At 37.0% G+C, this 11,763-nt stretch overlaps 1 protein-coding gene across 1 annotated transcript; it reads right to left on the bottom strand.

The window, feature by feature from the left end:
* Window positions 1–304: 304 nt before the first annotated feature.
* On the bottom strand, window positions 305–11,498 carry LOC143892544 (RING/U-box superfamily protein). The gene is made up of 3 exons (XM_077397252.1): window positions 10,391–11,498; window positions 8,862–9,622; window positions 305–988 (listed from the first exon to the last, which is right to left on the bottom strand). Exons 1-3 carry the CDS (start codon window positions 10,808–10,810, stop codon window positions 604–606), a joined length of 1,566 nt encoding a protein of 521 aa, XP_077253367.1. The 5' UTR covers window positions 10,811–11,498; the 3' UTR covers window positions 305–603.
* Window positions 11,499–11,763: the final 265 nt, after the last annotated feature.

Genomic DNA, 11,763 nt, shown 5'->3' with positions numbered 1-11,763 from the left:
TGTTTACACAAATAGGAGAGTGGTTTGGAACAATTTAGTAGATTATCAAGGTATGGGCCATCCATGGCAGATCCTAGCTTACGAGTAGGTTTGGAAGAATTCAGTTTATGATTCAACTAAGTCAAAGTTTTTGAAACTTCTCCGAGCCATTGGGTTGACTCATTCAGCTTGTAATTTTCCATCCACCATTGAGTCTCAGTTCTTTGATTCTGAATCTTGTATTTCCCTCTTAATTCAATGGTTCAACATTTTTTAGCTCAGCTGATTTTCTTACAGCTAAACATAATCAAGAAAAAGAAAAATATAAGAATTTGCAGTTTTCATAATAAGAGACCCTTTTGGCTACCATGTTTATTATGCATAGTAATCCATACATTTAAGAGAGATCAGTTGCCAACCTCTACTCCTTAGTTTCATTTCACAAGACATTTGAGTTATAAGATAGATCAAAAAAATAAAAAAGTAATTGTGGGAACCCACTTCGTGCTGTAAATGTGTAAATAAATTAGATGGAGAGAGCCAGAGAGTATCTTACCTTCCATCTAAACTATGTTGGAGAAGCGACTTACTGTCAGCGATAAGATGTGCGGTGTTAAACTGCATTTATTGGACATAATCTTCATAATAATTATCGCTAATCACAGAGACGAACTTCTCGAGCCATGGGACCTGATGGAGATCCTTCATGGTATCCATATAAGAATCTGTACAGTGGGGCGGAGACTCACAGGGTTGATGATCACTTAGGCTAAATCCCCCGGAAAGAAAACTTTGGATCAAAGCCAATTGTGATCTTTCTTGGTCAGAGTATGCATCTGTATTTATGGGGAGCGAATCATAAGAGTCCCAACTCCATGGTTCTGTGTCTTGACGAGGAGAGGAGGTGGCTGAGTTTTCAAAGTTGTCGTCGTCCCAAAAGGCACATTGACATGTCTGCAGTCCATCCCTATATTCGGCTCCACAGGAATAGCAGAATTCGTGGCCACACCTGCAAAAAATGAAAAGGTTCAGAATTTCCAGTTTGAGGATATATGAGTAAGATAAGAGATCCTTTTATCCCACTTTATTGTCAAATAATTTCTCTAACAAGGCATAAATGTAGAAGCCAAGAATGATTGAAAATCCATAATTAAAAAGTCATTTATGGTATCTTGCTCCCTAGATCATATAGGCAACAAATTATTGTTGAATGGGAGGGATATGATACCATACAATGGGATTTTAACATAAAAAAATGCAGAGTCCGAATTGTAGGACAGTCACTGCTATGGAGCTATGTTCCAGATTCTATGGGGAATTGCCATTATTTTTTTCAGACTTCAGTCTTGCTAAAGTTTTCAGGAAGAGCGAGACAACTTATCTTCTTAAACAGGCTTAGTAACCAATGTCAAGTTAAATCACTCCTAAAAGGGCAAACAGAATGATTAGTGTCCTAATGGACTGATAGTCTCATGCTAAACACTACTAGGGGTGAGTAAGCTGATGAAACTAGCCTTTTTCTTTTTCATGCGAGTATGAAACCAGAATAGTTAGTTATAGAAAGCGTACAAGGAAGCAAACATGGTAGAAGATATTTAAAGATGAGCACAACTAGAATATATATTGTTTCATGTAAATGATTGTGATCACAATAATAGTGAGGTTGGACACGATCTGGGGGTCTCGGTCTTCATGCCATCAGTAATTAGAGGTGCAAACAACACTAGAGTTAATAAATCATAGTCTAACAAACCAACAAATGTAAGAGCGAAAGATAAACAAAAAACCTATACAAGTAACTTGAAGAGCAATACTAATAATTCGTATTGGAAATCAGGTCCTGCTAGTATTTGTGGCCTTCTTATGAGTTCTTCATGTGAGGTCTTATGGGCTTTCTTGGGCACCATCAGCGAGAAAGACCCTAAGGAAGCAGAGGCTGAGGCTCTTCTTCACAAGATCAGACTGGTCGCTCAGGAGATGCTAGACTGGGTCATCATCGATGGTGATTCCCTCAATGTAATCTGGGTGAGGGACGATGGGTGTTACCCTCGGAAATTTGCTGATGCCATTGAGGAGATTCTGGACCTTACCGAGAGTCACAACATAGCTATCCTTCATGTCTGGGGTTCAACCATTCAATTAATTGTGAGGCAGACCGACTAGCATACCTCCGGGATAGATAGAGATAAAGATTAGTGCATTTGATCTCCTTGGGCCTCTGTTGTATTGTAGCTTTGTTCTTCTTCTTCCTTTTTTTGCGTTCTTCTTGAGACCTTCTCAGTCTTGCTGTTTCTTCTTGTTTTAATAATATTCTGTTGCCATTCAAACAAAAATAGTCATACATTATATATTGTAGTTAGATGAACAAGAGGAACAACATCACGACAGATTACTATGACGTTGTTTCTCAGTTGGAAGATGTTTCTATATCTTCTTTCCTTAAGGATAGGAGGACTTGCATGTCAAATCTTTGTGGCGTGTTCTTGTTTCTGGTGCCTGGTTTGGGGCGGCCGTCTCGAATTGGATACGAGTTTGGATGTCTTGTGCACTGTCTAAGGAGGAAAGGTTTTTGTTGGATGGTGGTTCAACAAAAGATCAATAGTATTGATTTCTCAAAGAGAAGAGATGCCTTTTGGTGAATAAATGGGTGTTGCGTAAGAGGGCCAAACAATCTTGCCATCATATTGTTACCAATGCTTTGTGTTTTTCCATCTTCGTTTTCCGCATTATTGGAGTATAGTCGTCAACATCTAGGTGAGAAGTGAAAAATATTATTGCCTTTGATCCCTTATGAAGATGGATTTTTTTTTTTTTGAATGGTATCCCTTATGTAGATGATCCATTATCCTTGCGTAGTTGCTTGGGTTTAATGGATCAAAAGAAATGGGAGGACTATTGAAGGAAAAGATAAATCTCTTGCTCAGATCATTGAGATTAGAAGTTTCATTTTCTCTTGGGCTATCGCTAGAGGGGGTTTGTAAGTTATGAAATCCAAGATCTTCATCGTAAGAAGGATGTTATTGTTTTGGACAGGGTTTGGAAGAAAAGGAAAGCAAAGTCATCCCCTTCACCTCCTAATGTTCTTAAACTCAACTTCGATGGCATTTCCTTAAGCAACCTGGACTTTGGAGTGGGCGTTTTTAAATCTCTTGGGGGTGTGGCATTATCCTTCTATGGGCCAATTGGACAAAAAGATTCTTGCGAGGCGGCTCTTTTGGCCAGACCAAGGTTAACCGGAACACGGTTCGTTTCGGTACGGGGACGGGGTACGATGGTAGCCCGGTACGCGGTACGATGAAGGTAGGCTAACTCGGTTGTCTATTTTAGATCAAGGGTCGATTTGGAGTGCAAATCTGGGTGGTCGCTCTGGTACTCTACATATATATAATTTCATATATTTTTATGCCATTCATATAATAAACAAAACCAAAAACCTTGTGTATGACATTCATATAATAAACAAAACCAAAAACCTTGTGTATGCCATTCATATATATTCAAAATGAAAATTCCAGTTCCAATCCAATCCATAATATATAAAATTTGAAGATCTCCAAATATCACTAAATTAAGTACCAACATATATTGCCTTCTCGATCTTAAATGCAAGAAAACAGAAAATAACAACTACCCGGTTCTGAAATAAGAAAATAAAAATATGGACAAACTAATGAACTATTGTGCAACTCTATTTTCCTAGTTCATCGAAGTGTTCCCTCTCTCTATGAATCTCTCCCTTCCGTGTGGGTCGTTCGGGCAGCCCGGGTCGCCATTTTTTGGTGATATGGGTCGCAAACGACCCATGTTTCAGGTCGGCGATCCGGGGCGACCCCGGATCGCGGGTCGGAGGGTGGGAGGGCGATCCCAGTAACTTTGGGCCAGACTCAATCAAGTTCTTCATAAGAGACATTGGTGGAGTCCTTCATGTGAAAATCATATTGTGGGCTAAGGATTGTTCACAGAGTCCTTGAAGGTTTAGCACACATTATTGATGAGATCAAAGAGCCTATTGTTTGAAGCCAATTTTCCTAGCTTTTTCTTTATTATGCTCCTTTGTACTTTTGTAATTTTTTTCATTAATAAATTTTTATTTAATGTCTCAAAAAAGAGGAAAAAATATAGTAAAATAGAGGAAATTGGTGAGACGAGAGAGATTTACGAACCATGACAACAAATCATATGTCCAGTACTTCCAATGCTAAACAGAAAATCCACTCTTATATTTAGAGTAAAACAAAAAGAATATAATTAGAATAAAACATAAGAATATATTTAGAGTAAAACATAACAATCACATTGACCCCTTTTGGGAGAGCCCACATTATATGCTCTAGTTTGTTCTCTCAACACTTCCCGACAGCCCAAAACGTGAGATCTTCTAGTATGCAATGCAGTATAAGCCTTCTTCAACAACCATGCAACAAATAAGCTAAAGATCCTTTCTAAGAAAGTACTAGTTCCTCCTTAATCCAAGCCTCATGGATCAATGTTGGTAAGGTAGTTATAGAAGTGATGATCCATAACAAAGGAAAACAAGAGATAAGACATGTACAAGGGAAGCTAGATGTGCGGATAAAAGATACAGATCAAATCCCAAAATACTGCAAGCTAGCCAGTTTGGAATGACTTGTATATCTAATGACGAACGAGCCCAAGAAAGTGATATGAATCACACAAGAAACCAAGATACATGCATTGCGTTGGTACGGGAATAACCATTAGATCAAATCCAAAAATACCGCATGCTAGGTCAGTTTGGAATGACATGTATATCTGAAGACGAGAAAGCCAAGAAGGTGACATGAATTACGCACGATACCAAGATACATGCATGGGGTAGGTATGGTAATAACACGTGAAGCCAAATTTCTACACAGGAAAAAAAAATTGATCGGTATATCTTAGGTATATCTTCCTTCCACCATGAACAAATCAAAGGATAAAGTCAGACTAACATTAATTGTTTCTAAACTGCTGTTTCTGAGAAAAGGATGGCACAGTCCAAATTGGATTGGAATACTGTCCAAAACAACCAAAGCTGTATTGGTTTACCTTTCTTGATCAGATTCCTCGCATAAAACAAATCGAACCAACAAATAAAATCAACAAAGTGGAGCAAAGCATACAAACTGATGAACTGCATTAGCAAATTGAGTGATCTGAAAATTAACTGTATCACTGAAGAAGAGAGGACAATATTAATGAATGGGCTTAGCTACCTGATGTGTGTCAGATTGGCATATTGAAGTGAGTTGGATTAGAGGATTTACATGATTCGACTAGCAAATGAGTTGCATTTTTTCGTACGAGTTGCGGGTTTTTAATCTCTCAATAACCTAACTCAACAGTTTGTTGGAAGTAATCACAATTCTGAAGCGGGAGGGAGGGGGTAGGTATGATATTGGGAAGAATTTCAGATTTACAAACAAAAATATTGATTAAGTCCTTGCACTTACTAAATTCTGTTCACTATAACCAAAGAACATTTAAAAGGTCAATCCTAAGATCTGAATCATGGCTATTCATCAGAAATCTTCCAGTCTCTAGAGAATGGGAGATATCCACTCCTTTAAACAACCCACAAGCCTCTGCCTGATTAATCCTACGACACAAAGATTCACCCAGATTATGAATATGAATTGTTGGAAGTTTTATAGATTCACCCAGAATTATGAATATGAATTGTTGGAAGTTTTATGGGTATTTTTTTTCATAATGAAGGGTATTCTTGTAGTTTGCCATTAAAGACATTTAAATGACTTCTCTTAGAGTGAGTGGGGCCTATTTTCGTGAGATAGGTTTTCTAGCCTCACTCTTATAGTCTTATATATAATATTAATATAATAGGTGGGTTAGGGTTTGCTAACCAGACACAAGGGAAAACATATTCTCTTCTTTCCTCTCCTCTGCCCTTCTTCTCTTCATTCTTCATCTCCTCATCCATTTTCTTCTATCTTCAATCTTCTCTTTTTTTCTCTTTATTCCTCTTTTCTTGTTTAAGCAATCTCTGCATGAATAAAGAAGGAGATTTTGTCTGAACGCCCTATTACTACCAAAAAAAATGATAGGATTGCCTTTAAAAAGGATGGGTTGAAGTGATACATCCCAAATCCATTTCCTCTACACCTCCCCAAAACTCATTCGGTAATAAAAAAATTCGATGTCTACATGATCATAGGCTTTCTCAATAAGTTGCAAATTCACAATTTTTTGTTCTAATTGAGAGAATCTATACATTCATGGGAAATAATTATACCATAAAAACTCGGCCTCCCTCCAATCAAGGTTTTAAATTTCGGTTTCAGTGTCAATTTCGGTCACTAAAAAAATGAACAAACATTTCGGTTTCGGGTGAAAATTTCGGTGGAAAAACTGTAAAATCATGAAAACGATTGGAAACATATACAAATGATAGAATTTTAAGATGAAACTTTAGGAAATGCTAAAATAAGCGTAGATACACACTTAGAAACCATCATAAAGGAAAAATAGGAATTCATAACGGTTTAATAATATCTAACATCTAGTGACATGCTCTGTTGCGAATGTCTGATAATTCACTATATACTACATTTCACATGTGATTCGTATAAATATTTATACATAATTTATGCACCAAATTTCACATGCAATTCATATATAATTATGCAATACATATTGATATCGTATACTGCTAATACATAGACGGTTTCGGTTTCGGTGGGATGGAAACGGAAACATTTTGATCATTTTTTGTCGGTTTCGGTGGAAATTTAAAACCATGCCTCTAATGAACCCACATTGTAAAAGAAATATAACTGAAGCAAGGATCATATGAAGCTTCAGGGATAAGACTTCTGCCACAAGTTTATAAAGCTACTAACAAAACTGATGGGACACCAATCCTATGTAACCTTCTTTGTTTGGGATTAATAAGATAAATACCGCATTGGCTACCAAATTAAATATGCATTCATGGAATTCCTCAAAGGAATGCTCCTTTATAAGATGCTAGAACTCTTAATAAAACTTCATCAAGCCCAAGAGCATTATCCGTTTCCATGCCGAACTGCTAACTTAAATTCCTCCAATTCAAACATTTTCTCTAATTTGGCACCAAACTCAAGCTAGAGAGATTCGAGTTCCAAACCGTTCAGGCACCAATCTCAAGCTAGAGACATTTGAGTTCCAAACCGTCCAGGGTAGGCCTTTGGCAATCTCCTTCGAGTATAATTTACAGAAATAAGATAGAAACTTAGAAACACGTCTTCCACATCTCCTCTAGACTCCACCAAATGATTACCATCCATAACACATCGAATCCTATTAACTAGATTAGAGTGTTAGCCATACAATGAGAAAAAGATAAAATTTCTATCACCCTCTTTGAGCTATGTGATTCTCAATTTTTGCCTCCAACTTATTCCCACCCATTTTATAATATTCTCATAATTTTTCTTATCTGAATTTCTTTCATGAATCTCCTTGTCTGATAGAGGTCTTACCTTACCTTAACATCTAATGATGCTATGATGCTCATGCAAACAGCTTTCCTACCTATGAATCCCTTGTAGGTGTTGCATTCTTTGATTTTTTTTCTGCACCATTTCCAGTTTTGTTACAAACAGAAATCCTTTCCACGCCTCCACTTTGAACTCTTTCCACCACTTCCCAACTTTTTTCTTAAAAGTTAAAACTGAAACCTCAAAAATTTATACCAAAAGGGCCTAGGGCCGACGATGGAAATGTCAAGTCTAACAAAAGATGGAAATTGTTTGAGATAGGACCAGGCAAGGCTTCAACAATCGCTCCTAGGTATTGCGCATCCCACTCTTTTGAGATCAAAAAGCTAATCAAGCCAGCTTAGACTCAGAGGATTCTGATTACTTGTCCCTGTAAATCTAGCTCCAGCCAGAGACAAATCAAGAAGCTCTTTATCGAGAATAGATTTAGAAAAATCATCTCACTGATAGTAATTATACCCCTACCAATCTTCTCATGCACAAATCTGATGGTATTAAGTCCCCAACCAAATGCCAAGGGAGATTCCATCTAATTTTGATGTTCCATAATATGATGGATTATCAAATGAAGAAAAAAAAGAGAGATCGAGACACTAGATGATTAACAGAGTTTTTTGGGCATTGAATATGGACTGTGGTTATATTATCTTTGATCATCCGTCAGAAAACACTTGATTGAGTAGGATCATGTGATTAAAGAATGGGCAACCAAAATCTGGACCAACCTGGTGAGTAGTCTCAGATCAAACACACGTACAAGGATGGAGTTGCATTGGTTAACATGATAGTATAAGATTTTACTAATTTGATTTTCTGCAAAAAAAATTACCAAGCATGAATTCTTTAAATTACACAAACTTATTTTTTCGTATTTATCCAAAATTTTCATACAATCTGAACGAATATTGCTATTTACGATCCAATACCATTTGAGCCCTATTACAATTTACAATTCAATTCCAATTTTCAGAACATTGGCTTCGTCATCAAACAATTTATATGGTCAAGATTGTGAAGCACATACATGGCAGACTGGGAGTTTCATTGTTGATGCTAGTATATTTAAAGACTTCCAACAATAACTTTTCAGCTGTACATGGCATTGTTACATGGGAGTTTTATTCATAATTTGTAGACATTTGAATGCTTTAACCCTATGTGCTATTCGTTACATCAGCTAAATCTAGCATGCTTATAGCAATTTCAGTAGTTTAGGGTTTCGGATGACGTAAACAGACATCATACCAATACAAATACCAGTAATCAAACACCACCATGAATTAATAAATGGAAATTAAATAATCATGAGTAAAATGGCTAATGATTTCCAGAAATACACGTCATGAGAAAATTTTCCATAAGGAGCACTACAGATCATACCAGCAGGTCATGTGATAGCAGCCTTGTGTGAGCTCAATCATCCGCCTGCATTGCTGGCAACGCCTCCACTTCTGGTTTTGTGCCAAACGATGCAAAGTAATATCCCCATCCTCTCTTTCCTCAATGGGTAGGTTTTGATACTCCTCACAACTCATTGATGAATGCCATGGCACACCACAATCAATGCAGATAAACCTTTGGCACTCGGGGCACTCAACACAGCTGGTCTCAGAATGACTTGACGAGCTCGCCCTCATTGATAAACATTGGCGAGGATTAAGCAAAACCGAACAATTTGGATAGGGGCAGTAAATTTTCTCCGAGTCGAGAATATTTGCTTCCGCGAGAGCTCTTTCCAATGATTCATAGCACGTTATTGGAAGAAATGACCTGCACTCACTGGCTGACATGTAATATTTGCATCTTAACTGAGGGCATCTTATTGGGACTTGTGAGGTCTGCACCTTGCTGTCCACATACATTATCATACAACGTGAACAAAATTTATGAGAGCAATTCATCATTATCATCTGTGATGGCAGCTTTTCCTCACAACAGATTGAACAATCCTCAACAGATCCATCTCTATTGGGACATAAATCAATGACCCCGATTGCATCTTGGGCTAGTCTCAGCGGGTTCTCAAGTTCACTACTGGGAACAAGTTTCAGAACAAAAACTTCCAGCTTACTAGCATATTCAAGAATCCGTTCTCTCAGAGCTATAAGAAGTTGATTGTCAAGTCTTTCGGCTCGGGAAATCTGTCAAACGCCAATTTATACTTAATGTGTGATTCATGTCCCAAAAAAAAAAACATTCTCAATAACCTAGTACCATTTTTTTAATGATAACCTAGTACTGTTACACATTCACTAAAATTAAATCATGAAAAATGCCACCTACCCAAGCAACAAAATGGTTTAATTGATGATCCACAGAGTTCTATGGTAACTTATTCTCTGATTTGGGAAAGGGTAGTACGATTTGTATCATGCAAACCTGAGGAAAGTCTACATCTTTATAGTTGTTGGGTATAGATTGAGAACAAGAAGCAAATTAAAAAAGAACATTGTAAAATCTTCAAAAACTGAAACCTGCAAAAATCCTGACAAACCAAATACCAATACGGATCTCTATAATCCATGACCATGAATACATATAATAGAAATAAAAAAATTTATATTTTTCATTTAAGAAACCTCGAACCGTAGAGCTTCTCGGTAAAACAGATCACACCGATTATTATCGAAATGATTCGAACTGTTCCAAAGATATAAAGGAGACACTATGAATATTCCGAAATAGGCTATCCTGACTGGAAAAAAAAATGCATTTGTCGCAAATTCATACCAATTTACCGAATAGTTCGAATATTATTGTAAAAGGTTTATTGATGGAGATAACCATTTTGATAATATATCAAAACCCATTACTCATTGATCGAAATGAATTCCTACGAATCCAACTAACAAAGTAAATACGACTAATACAAGCAGGGAATCGGATTTTGAAAATGGACGACTTCTCACCTGATCATAAACAATTTCAGAATCCGTAAATGCAAATACTCGCCGAGCATCTTTCTGCAGAGCCACCAACAGGCCTTCCATCAAAGCCAAATGCTCAGCGACTAATTCGTCAACATAAAAATCAAGCTTTTTCTGCACTTGATATAGAGGAACCATATGTGATCTCCCCATAACCACCCCAATTCCAGAAACCCTAAAACCCGAATCTCCAATACACGCTATCGACACACCCTTGAAGAACAGTTTTAATCCAAATTCACCAAGATCATCTTTCTCTCCTTCTTCTGCCAATTCTATCTCATCTTCCTCTGAGAGACAGCTCCGAAATTCGTCTTCTTCCTCTTCTAAATTTGCCAATTCCCTCTCTTCCCCATCTAATTCTATCAAAAACCCATCATCAATATCATTCAATCCCTCCATTTTAAATTGAAATTTTTTCCAAGAATCTATCCTCAGGTTTTTAAATTCTAAACCCTTTCTCACAATCTAAAACTGGTTTTAAAACCCAGAATAAAAAAGAGTGTCAATTTTTCAATCCTTCCCTCCAAATCATAATATTCCATTCAAATCTTCACCTTTAAGCACCAATTTCCCAAAATCTAAAATAAGTTTTGAAAACCCAGAAAGGGTTTCTTCCAATGAAGAAAAGGGTTTTTTCAGACCAAAAAAACCCACCAAAACCCATCTACAAAATTGCACAAGTAACCCAACAAAAGCCAAAGCATATTGAGAGAAAATGTGAAGAAACTTCCAAATCCAGTTTTGGACTGTAATAAAACCCTAACTCTGACAAGGGTATTTCCTAGTTTCCATCATTTTCTTATGAAGAAAGGAAAAAAGAGCTGGAAAATTCTTCGTCTTATTCTTCTTTTACCGTACGGAAGCATTTATTTTTGAGCTGGGGTTTAGCACATGGGTGGTTGATTAAAATATTTAGCCATGGCTTGCTTTTTCAACACTTCGAGCTCGGAATGGGTGGGGAAAATGGAGCATCAAATCTAAATTCAAAAACAAATGAGAATCATGGTTGACCCACTTTCTTGTCTACTTGTCTTCATTCTTTCTATCTATCCAAGTATTTCCTCTCCTGACTGACTGAGTCTGTTCAGTTTTGAAATGTGGATGGCTAGTCAGGACTGATAAAAAATTAAATAAGGGTAAAATACGAAAAAAATGAGTTTTGTTTTGGAAATGACAAGTGAATCATTATTTTTTTAAATTCACACCCGCTTGGCACCGTATAGTCTAAAAGACCAACTTGTCCTCTACTTCTTCTCTTATGTTTTTGTTTTTCCATCTCCACCATGGGTGATGGAGATGAAAAAGGAAAAGGAAGGGTGGACTCATAAGGAAAGAGAATAATTGATGCTAAA

This window comes from Tasmannia lanceolata, unplaced genomic scaffold (genome assembly GCF_043159265.1).
Source record: "Tasmannia lanceolata isolate RefF3 unplaced genomic scaffold, GAP_Taslan_0.1 ptg000015l, whole genome shotgun sequence".
In the NCBI taxonomy this organism is placed as follows: Eukaryota; Viridiplantae; Streptophyta; class Magnoliopsida; order Canellales; family Winteraceae; genus Tasmannia; species Tasmannia lanceolata.
The sequence above is the reverse complement of the archived record's forward strand: the minus strand, read 5'-3'. Positions and strand labels throughout refer to the sequence as shown.